Here is a 10,708-nt window from a genome sequence, read left to right as displayed (position 1 = left end):
AGCACACGAGACAGGACTGCATCCAGACAGTTCTTGACATTACTTCCTTGTATTCAGGTGGAACTTCCTGTGCATCGGTTTCTGGCCATTCCCTCTTATCCTGTTCCTTGGCACCACCAAGAACCTGGCTCCATCCTCTTGATACCCTCCCTTCAGAAACTTGCAGACATTGATAAGGTTTCTGTCAGCCATCTCTTCTTGAGGCTGAACAGACCTAACTCTCTCAGGATTTCCTTGGAAGGGAGATGGTCCGGTCCTGTAATCATCATTGTTGTCCCCAGCTGGACCCACTCCAACAGCCCCGTGTCTCTCTTGAACTGGACACGGCACTCTAGATCTGGCCTTACCAGGGCTGTGTAGAAGGGCAGGATCACCTCCCTTGACCTGCTGGCAGTGCTCTTCCTAATGCATCCAGGATTCCATTGGCCTTGGCCACAAGGGCACACTGTTGCCTCGTGAACAGCTTGTTCACCAAGACTCCCAGGTCCTTTTCTGCAGAGCTACTTTCCAGCAGGTCATGCCTAACCTGTACTGGTGCCTGGGATTATTCCTTCCCAGGTGCAGGACCCTGCAGTGACTTTTGTTGAGAAGAATTGCTTGAGAAAATTCTCTGCCCATCTCTCCAGCCTGTCAAGGTCCTTGTTAGAGTCTCTGAGGTGTTGGCCACTCTTCCCAGGTTTGTGTCATCAGCAGACTTGCTGAGGAGGCACTCTCTCCTTTCATCCAAGTCACTGATGAACAAGTTAAACAACAGTGGGCCCAGTTTTGGACCGTGGTGGACACCACTAGTGACAGGCCTCCAACTAGACCCTATGCTGCTGATTACAACCCTCTGGGATCTGCCATTCAGACAATTCTCAATCCGCCTCACCGTCCACACTTCTTGAGTGTGGACATGTGGATACCCTTCCAAACACTGAGGGCTTTTGCTAGAGAGTTATGGGGGAGAAAGAGGCAGACAGGACATGGCATATTCTAGGCCTGAAACAGCTATTTTTAACCTTTGTTCTGTTCTCATTGGCTTACTACCATCATGTGGGGGGAGGAAGATTTAGAGTTCAGATGATGTGTAACTCTGTTTTCTGTTTCCTTTAGATTGGAGGATTCTCATTAAACAAATTAACTAATTTTCACCTGAAAGAAGTCAATAATGATGCTGTGGTTTGGGAGCATAACTCCGCTGATGATGCTGATTCAGCACAACAAAATTCCCCTAGAAGGGGCAAGGTCTGAAGTTTTTCATTTACTTCTGTAGTAGTCTAGCAGTGGTCGTTGTTCTCTAAAGAGAACAATTTTCTATTTTAGTTTTGTGTTTATGTTTCTAAACCATGAGCTGAACCAAGAGATTGCAGAAGTGCTTGCTCCAAGGCTTCCTGTGCTTTCCTCTTGGTCCTGAGAACCTTGCAGGAAAATAGATGTTATTTCAGACTCTTTTAGAAGACCCTGGGTTATAATCTGTCAGGGAAGAAGAAAGTTTATACAGTTGAAGCAGTTTCATCTCAGAATTAGATTATGCATATGAAAAATATTTCCTCTTTGCTTTGAACTATTCTTGCAAATTATGTCTATTATAACAACTTGGTAAAAAACAGTATCCATTATATGATTGCATGGTATGACAGTTAACAATACAGCCTAGGCTTTGCTAAAAATTACTCTGTATAATGCTTTCTTATTAGACTAGATGTGCTATTTTCATGGAAATTTATAAAAACTATGCCATAATCCCTTAAAGAATCAATTGTTACTAGTCATTGATGGTATTCTATGCCATAGCAGCAGGCCTTCATTTTGAAGTTTTGTAATCTGAGTTTATACTATCTTTTCCAATTTTTACTTGCAATTTTTATTGGAATTGCAGGAGTATAGAAGCAATGATAAATTATGTCACACTACATAAGAATTGTATCAGCTAAACACCTGTGCATTAAACATTAATCAAGCTTTTCTTCTGTAATTGGCAGGTTCCTTTAGTGTTTGATTCAGGACAGCAGTGTTCAGCACCTGTTGGTCAGCTCTGGCTTGAACTGTTTCGTTTCTATGCCTTGGAGTTCAATATGGCTGATTTGGTTATTAGCATACGACTCAAAGAACCAGTGTCTCGCGAATCCAAGGACTGGCCAAAAAAGCGTATTGCTGTGGAAGGTACACATATATATCAACAGACTTCAAAGAGCTATTACTTTCATTTCCTAGGGTACTGACTTGCCTTCTTTGTAATAAGTTAGAATTTTTTAATATTGGATCACAATTTCCAATAGAGTAGAGTATGTGTTGAATTAAAGTCAATTAAAGTGATATTTTTCTTGTATATTATATTCAACATTATCAAAAATATCAAGTGAACTTAAAAATCATCCTCAGCACAATTCATAGATCTTGTATCTTTACACAATGTTTAGGAGTAATTAACAGTAGTACATTTAAGTCCTGTAAAAATGTAAGTGTATTCTTCTAGTTAAAAGTTAACTCCTTCACTGCTGGCTCACTTCTTCTTTCTATTAGACCCATATTCTGTCAAAAGGAACGTGGCAAGAACTCTGAGCAGCCAGCTAGTGTATGAGTATGTTCTTCACTGCCTGAGAGCAACTTACAAGTACTTTGCCTTGCCTCACAGAAAAGGTGCAAAATTGAGCAAAAGGTCCTCTCCAAATGCCAGTGAGGAGAAATCCCAAATGCTTGACTGTGGAAAAGATGACATAAAGCATGAAGATTCTGACTTGCAAAACTTTGATGATACAACAAACACAGCAGTAGTGGAAGGCTGTGTAACAGAGACTATATGCACACACAAGGAACATAAAATTGATCCTTCAAAACTGTGTGATGGCTCAGAAAGTTTCACAGAAGAAGAATTGGCTGATGATGTCAGTCATTTAGAAATTACCCATGAAGACTCAGACTGTATAATTGAGGAAATTATTTCTGGAGATAATGAGAATTTTAAACCAAGTTGTGAAGACACAGAGAGTGGAAATGAGGATGAAGAAGAGGAGGAAGAGGATGAACATGAACAACAAAAAAGAAGATGGAACAATATTTTGGCTACTGAGCAGAGAATAGATGAAGACAGTGACAGTGGAGATCTCCCTGTTACAGTTAATGAGCACTATGTAGATACATGTAGTACATCAGACTTAGAAGGTTTTCAAAATGCTGTACTTACAGAGAATGATGACTTTGGCTTAGAGTGCGGTGGTATAATGGATGACAAGATTGACATCGATGGGGATAGCACTGAAGGTACTGATGAACTGGATGAATCCCCAAAAAAATTCAGATGTTTAGCAGAGAGTCAGGTATCCCAGATGATTAACTCAGATGATGAAGAGGAAGAGGAGGGAGCACCAAGTCTTCTAAACCAGAGAGAATGCAGCATCACAATAGGAGCTGGAGATAAACTAGCTGATGCATACACTGGATCTGGAGACGATGATGCACTGTCAGAGGAAGATGATGATTTTTCCATCCCCAGTAAATATGAGAACAAAGATTTCAAAGAAAATGTAGATGAACCTCTGAGAATCAATTTGAGTCAAGAGGATGTTACTGAGAAGGGAAGCCATTTTGAAGAGAATGCAGCAGTAGAACAGTGCTTGGACTCTGACCTTTTTTATGAATTCAGTAAACACGCTTTTACAAAGGGCAAGGTAAGCAAGCTGTATCAGAACATAAACATACTGCTTATGTTCTGTTAGAAGCGATATGTAAGTGTTGCTCAAATTCATTAAAGGACTATAGTTTTTTAAACCAATCTTGCTTTTTGTTCATGCAGTCTCCTACAGTAGTATGTAGCTTGTGCAAACGGGAAGGTCATTTAAAAAGTGATTGTCCAGAAGACTTCAAGAAAATTGAGCTTGACCCACTGCCAGCGCTGACACCCAAATTTTCAGTTATACTAGATCAAGTTTGTGTCCAATGTTACTGTAAGTTTTTTCCTTTGAATATTGTTGTGCTGTAGAAAAACAAGTGGAGAAAATAATGAAATAACCACAGGCTAATGGTGTTACAAAGGAGGGTGGTTTATTTGCTACACTGCATCTTTTTTTAAGATTTGTAAGGGCTTTCATAGGCCTGCTGAGTAGCCTGGATCTAGAGAAATAGAAAATGTTTAGGTTTGTCCTCTACAAACTCACTGTCTGATTACTCATTCGGACAAATTAATATAATTTCTGAGAGTTTTATTTTGGGTGGGGTTTTTGACTGATGCTTAAACATTTGTCTGCCTTGAATTTTGTTGCTGTTCTTTACCTTGTTGTTTTTAGTAAACAAAGGCTTCAATGTTCTAGAAAAATCGGAGTCAATATACTGTTTTGTAATAGTTCTCCACTTTTGTTCTTTTCAGAGTGACCCAGCTTTCCTCCTTTCTTTCTCGCCATTTCTGCCAGACAAAATGCATTTTTTGTCTAATTAATATTTTTCTTTGAACAGGTATTTTTCTTCTACTTCATCCTTGCTTTCTTTCCTTCACATGTGAATCTTCTCTAGCTTTCTCTCTCTCCCCTTCCCTGCCCCACTGTAAACTCCTGACTGTTTTCATTTGATTCTTTGCTGTTCACTTTTCCTGCAGGTCAGTTGCCTAAATTGTTGTCTTTTTGTTGTTGTTTTTTTAAGACGATTTTGTTCCAAATATTGTAGAGGATTGGGCTCGGGAACATATAAGACAAAACTTGGAAATCTACATTAGACAGTATTTCCCAGGTAACTAGGCAGTTCTAAATTAGCATTTATACTTTGGACAGTTCATACTTGAGTGTTTTCCAAGAAAACTTATCATTTCAGTGTAATAAATACTTTAGTTTTGAACATTTAACCTGTATTGTTCGTCAGCATTGCAATGCTTCATCACATTTATTTCTGTTCTAAGTCTTCTAGGACTTTTGTTTAAATTGGGGAGGGGTGGGGGGGGTATTTATTCATTTGTTCATATATGGATCACATTAGTAGGAAGGAACAATGGGAACTTAAGGAAAAAACAGTCAAAGGCAGTAGTGGAATAGTTTTATAATTGTTATTTTAGGTTTATTTATTAGCCAGACTTCTTGTTGGGGTATCTGCTCATACAAACAGTATGTGTTTTGTAATATTTCCTACTGGAACTTACTGGGTTTGGAATATTTTAAAATACAGGCACATCATCTGGCCTGTTTGCAGAACCCAAGTATTTGCAGTTTTTCTTTGTTGCTGGAGTTCTTACCTGTAACACCTGAACTTCAGTTCATGCTCTTTTAAAACTGGCAGAAGAATTTTTTGGCTGGAGCCAGGTGTATCCCTTACCCTGAAAACTTCTGTGGGGGTCAGTCTTGTATTTTTTAATCAGATTTCAGCTTGAACCTGCATGCTAATGATTTAATTACTACAAAACCTCACTTGTTTTTGGATTTGTGAGGCTGCTTATTTGAACCAGTAAAATTAGAGGTGCTTTTCTGATAAGCAAAGTTGATGAGAAATGAAGTTTTCATGTACCATAGAAATATAGTAGCGTTTTCATTCCTGTATTAGAAGACATGCAGACGTTTGAAGCTATGTATACAATTTAAGATTCCCTGTCAATATGTGGTTAAAACACATCACATCTCTTACAGGAACCAGACTGAATTTGTTTGGCTCCTCAAAAAATGGCTTTGGCTTCAGACAGAGTGACCTTGATATCTGTATGACAGTGGATGGTCTGAAAACCGCTGAGGTAGTTTGAAAATATTTTGGATTTGCTGTTAAATAAATGCAAAATTTTATTGTTATATTGTGTATCTAGTGTAACAAATTTATTACTATTTTATAAAAGTGTTTCCTATTAGAAGAAAACACTAAGGTGCCACAAAGGCAGATTATTTTAGAGGTTTTTGCTGTTAGTCTAGGCATGAGTTTAAGAATGATGCTCAGTACCCAGTTTTCTTCTGAATTCTACACTTCTAGCTTTATCTGTGCAGATAAGTAACATCTCAACTAGGCTTTGTGTCATAAAAAACTAGGAGTGGGTAACAGTGGAAACACACATCAATCTCCTTACATGCCTTTTTTAAAGCTTACATTACCTACTGTTGATTTTACACATGCTATTTTGAAACAATTCCTGATATTCACATAATTCTGTATAACATGAAACATTCAGTTATGCAACTTTAAGCTTAATGGCACATAATAAAAGGTTTGCCTAGATTACTTGCAGCAGATTCATCTTTCCGCTTTTTTTCTTAATGTCTTAGGGACTTGATTGCATCAGAATCATTGAAGATTTAGCAAAAGTGCTCAAGATACAATCAGGTAACTTTCTGGAAAATTAAAATAAGTTGTTCTGTTTATATGACTAGTTGCTGTAGTGAGAATTTTCTGGGGCACTGTAGATGAAAATCATCAAGATGAAACTAGATCAAAGAGCTTCATGTTAGTAAGAGTGACGTTAAATGTGCGAACATGTATTTTTATTTGGATAAGTAGTTCTATACGATTATAATGTTAGAGGACCACATCTGAACTGGACAGACAGTATGTTTACAACCTTTGTGCATGAGAGCAAAGAATTTAAGATTTGAGGCTTCAAATTAGTAGTTAGGTTGTATTTGTATGTTCAGTGTACAGTAAATTGATAGGAAAAGATAATCTGGTACAAGTTTGCAATAGGAATTTTGGTTTTTCTACAAGAAATCATGATTTTTATAGTGCTTGTTTTGGTCAATCTCAGATTCATTTAATGTAATTGGAGTGAACTATTAATTATCTCTTAAGCTTATTTCTTTGTCAAGAAATTTGTCTTATTTAGACTGATCTTTGTTTCTGAGGGGACTAAATGTGTATTTGTGTAAATTCTATTTAGCAGATTGGTCATGTTTGACAAATATCTAAAATCAATACTAAAACATAACTGAAATACAAGATTTTATTTTGTAGCCTTTTCATTACAGCTACTACAACTTTGAAGTTATTTGATGCTGCTAGCACCATATTGCAGTCATTCAGTAATAAAACTGATTTCATCCTAGGTTTAAGAAATGTCTTGCCTATAACAACTGCTAAAGTCCCAATTGTCAAATTTTTCCATGTCAAAAGTGGTCTTGAAGTAGACATCAGCTTATATAATACTCTGGTAAGGTTATCTTCTTTTTTAATTTTATGTTTTACAACAAAAAACTGCAGATACATTTCTTGAGATTGAAATGATTGATTGGATGATGGTCAGTAATCAACTGTTTCCAATTACTTACTGCAGTTTTGTATTTCAAAAAAGCCTATTTTTTTAAATTTGATTGGAGTCAGCTGCACAATTGCAACTTTAGAGTTGTCACCCTCCTAAGAAAATCAATTAGTTCTTCAGTAATAGTAAGAAACAGTGGTCTAAGTGTTTAAATTTCTCTGTATCTGAGAGACAAAATAATGAAACTTGAGCTTTACTACACTTCACTTCCCGTCATTACTCTTTCTTAGCCTTGAGACCTGGAGTAGTGATTTTGAACCCAGCTTGCCTGAACTGTAACATGTTAGAATTTACACAAAAAAACCCCGATCCACATGCTCTTGGCCGAATATTTTAAAAAGAAGTTTCATTTATTTCAATGTCTCTAAATTTTAAAACCCATATCCTTGAAACAGCAAAGGAAATTTAGGCTCAGAACCAGCTCTTTAATTTTCTGAAGGTTTTAAATGAGTTCAGAGTCTTGAGGAAGATACCTCAACCACTACGTAACTTTGAAAGGTTTCTTCTTGAAGTTACGCATCCACCTAGGTCCATTTGAGGCTCTCACATTCCTGGACTGAAATCTCTTGGTTCAGGAAGTTACCTTCTACCAAATATTTTGAAACTGCAGTAGCAGATTAACGCTTCTGCTGAAGTGCTGTTTTGTACCACTTCTGCAAAGATTAAGGATGTTCATTGGCTCTGTAACAGATCAGGTGGTAACCTCATTGTTGAAACCTCCTATCTCTGTACACATTCCTACTAGAGAGGGCTTTACATTTGCATTTCTTGAGGACACAACTTAGAGGTTTTATTTTTTTTGTTTTCACCTTATTTCGTAATGTCTTCAGAGCTCCTTTTTTTTCTATATGACTTCTTATTTTTGTAGGCCTTGTATAACACAAGACTCCTGTCATCATATGCAGCCATTGATCCCAGAGTAAAATATCTGTGTTACACAATGAAAGTCTTCGTCAAGGTAAGTGTATTTCAGACATACTGGAAGTAGTCGTGCTTGCAGCAAGGGATGATAACTATGAAGATACAAATCATGTTTCTTTTTTCAGATGTGTGACATTGGAGATGCATCTCGAGGTAGCCTGTCATCTTATGCATATACTCTTATGGTGCTTTATTTTCTTCAACAGAGAAATCCACCTGTCATCCCTGTTCTTCAAGAGGTACAGTATATCAGGAAAGAAATGAGGATCTGTACACAGTATTGACCAGAAGAATGTCAGTACTGAATATGAAGGGCTTTTCTAATGAGTTTTAATATTGTGCTTTCAGATCTACAAAGAACCAAAAAAGCCTGAAATTTTAGTTGACGGCTGGAACGTGTATTTCTTTGATAAGATAGAGGAGTTGGTGAGTAAATCACACTGATTGGAAGTAGTGTTACCTGTAGCTTGGCAAATGAAAGAAATTCCTTTGAAAAACATTGTTGCCAAATTTAGTGGTCCAATACTGTACTGTAATCACAGTTGGCAGCTAAGTACTACACAGTGCTCATTCCACCCCCCTTCCTCGGGGGAAGGGGAATTGAAAGAAGAAAGTAAAACTCGGGCTGAAATAGGAACAGTTTATTAATTGAAACAAAATAAATTAATAATATGAATTGTCACACTTAGTAGTCATAGTAGTAGTAGTAATTAAGAGAGAGAGAGAGGAATAAAACCCAAGAGAAACAAGTGATGCACAGTACAGTTCCTCAGCAATCGCTGAGCAGTGTGGTGGCTCATTGCTCTGTGTTTCTCATTACTGGGTGGTAACTCTTACAAATACCACCTGTATATTTGGTCATAGCTGGTTAATCCTATTGGATAATTTTATTCTATATAGGCACATAAAGTGAATTAATAAATTCTTTTTATAACAAGCAAAGCCTAATGCTAGAAGTTTTATTAATTGTCCACTTCTGTGGACATAGATAATAGATTAAAAAATTACACCATTTAAAATCAGTATTGGTTTATTAATGCCAGTTACGAAAGGAAGTATTCTGGTGTAACTCTGTTGTGTTTCTTTATAAAATAAGACTTGCATTGTTTCAGTTCCGAATTATGAAAATTATTCTGCTTAATGTAAATACTGGACATAAAAATATCTCTGTCATTTTCAGTCAGTTGTTTGGCCAGACTATGGCAAAAACACTGAATCTGTTGGGCAACTGTGGCTGGGACTTCTCCGATTCTACACAGAAGAATTTGATTTTAAGGAGCATGTCATCTGCATCAGGAGAAGAAATCTGCTTACAACTTTCAAGAAGCAGTGGACCTCAAAATACATTGTAATTGAAGGTAAAAGCTTATGGAGTACATAAATATATGGAATTTCTTTAATGCCCACGTGAAAAATTTGGGTTTTTTTCACAAGACTTATTTATTTTTATATTTCTAGTTTATAAGTTATTTGCTCATGTTCTGACATCCTCACAAAATTCCATGGAGTTTTGATAGTGCTAAAAATTAAGGGAGTTTTTGGCTACAAAAAGAAGTTGCAAAGCAGACTTCATATTTTTCATGATGACAGTAACTGACAGAAAAATAGATTTAATAAATCTTTTGGAAAAGAAATTAGCTATAATGCACTTGTTCTCTCAAAAATGCTGAATTTAGCTAAGCCCATATCTGCCCTGGACTTCAGGACAGCAGACTTTGGCCTCTTCAAGGACCTTCTCGACAGAGTCCCTTGGGATGAAGTCCTGGAAGGCAGAGGGGCCTGAGACTGCTGGCTGATATTCAAGGCTCAGTTGCTCCAAGCTCAGAACTGATGCATCCAGACATGGAGGAAATCAGGCAAAAATGCCAGAAGGCCTCTGTGGATAAGTGCTGAGGAAACTCAGAGAAAAAAAAAGAGACCTTCAGGAGGTGGAAGGGAGGAAAATCTAAGAGAAGCTAGAGACACAGTCGGGAAAGTTAAGGCACAGTTGGAATTGAGGTTAGCCAGGGACATTAGGGACAACAGGAAGGGCTTCTACAGGTATGCAACATGTAAAAGGAAGGCTGGAGGCAATGTGGGCCCGCTCCAGAAGGGAACAGGAGAACTAGCTACCCTGGATATAGAAAAGGCTGAGGCTCTTAATGACTTCTTTTTCACAGTCTTCAACTCCAACCACTCTAGTGCTTGAGTTGCTTTCTGACCAGAACCAGAAAGGGTATAGGTGGAGACTGGGAGGATGAAATCCCTAAACCCACTGTAGAAGAGGATCAGGTACGAGACCCTCTCAGGCACCTGGATAAGTCCATGGTCCTGATGAGATTCATCCTTGGGTCCTGAGAGAACTGGCTGACAAAGATGCTAAGTCACTATCTATAATTTTCCAGAAATCCTGGCAGTCAGGTGAAGTCCCTGACAACTGGAAAAAGGAAAACATAACCCCCATTTTCAAAAGAGGGAAAGCAGAAGAGACAGGGAACTATAGACCAGTCAGTCTCACCTCTCTGCCTGGCAAGATCATGGAGCAGATTCTCCTGGAAGGTATGGTTAGGCACACAAAAAGCAAAGACATGATTGGTAACAACCAACATGGCTTTA

General features: G+C 37.8%; 1 protein-coding gene across 1 annotated transcript in view; it reads left to right on the top strand.

Moving 5' to 3' along the window:
• ZCCHC6 (zinc finger, CCHC domain containing 6) overlaps window positions 1-9,471 on the top strand; it is a gene marked incomplete at its 3' end in the record, with an annotated part of 23,833 nt that extends 14,362 nt beyond the window's left edge. The window contains exons 10-21 of the mRNA XM_009069932.1: window positions 1,096-1,227; window positions 1,965-2,145; window positions 2,506-3,650; window positions 3,776-3,926; window positions 4,615-4,701; window positions 5,586-5,686; window positions 6,207-6,264; window positions 6,981-7,084; window positions 8,061-8,150; window positions 8,239-8,352; window positions 8,462-8,539; window positions 9,294-9,471. Coding sequence (XP_009068180.1) covers window positions 1,096-1,227; window positions 1,965-2,145; window positions 2,506-3,650; window positions 3,776-3,926; window positions 4,615-4,701; window positions 5,586-5,686; window positions 6,207-6,264; window positions 6,981-7,084; window positions 8,061-8,150; window positions 8,239-8,352; window positions 8,462-8,539; window positions 9,294-9,471 — 2,419 coding nt within the window. The remainder of the gene's footprint in view (window positions 1-1,095; window positions 1,228-1,964; window positions 2,146-2,505; window positions 3,651-3,775; window positions 3,927-4,614; window positions 4,702-5,585; window positions 5,687-6,206; window positions 6,265-6,980; window positions 7,085-8,060; window positions 8,151-8,238; window positions 8,353-8,461; window positions 8,540-9,293) is intronic.
• Window positions 9,472-10,708: the final 1,237 nt, after the last annotated feature.

This window comes from Acanthisitta chloris, unplaced genomic scaffold (assembly GCF_000695815.1).
Source record: "Acanthisitta chloris isolate BGI_N310 unplaced genomic scaffold, ASM69581v1 scaffold432, whole genome shotgun sequence".
Taxonomy (NCBI): Eukaryota; Metazoa; Chordata; class Aves; order Passeriformes; family Acanthisittidae; genus Acanthisitta; species Acanthisitta chloris.
Note: the sequence above shows the minus strand (reverse complement) of the source record. Positions and strands in the feature narration are given on the sequence as shown.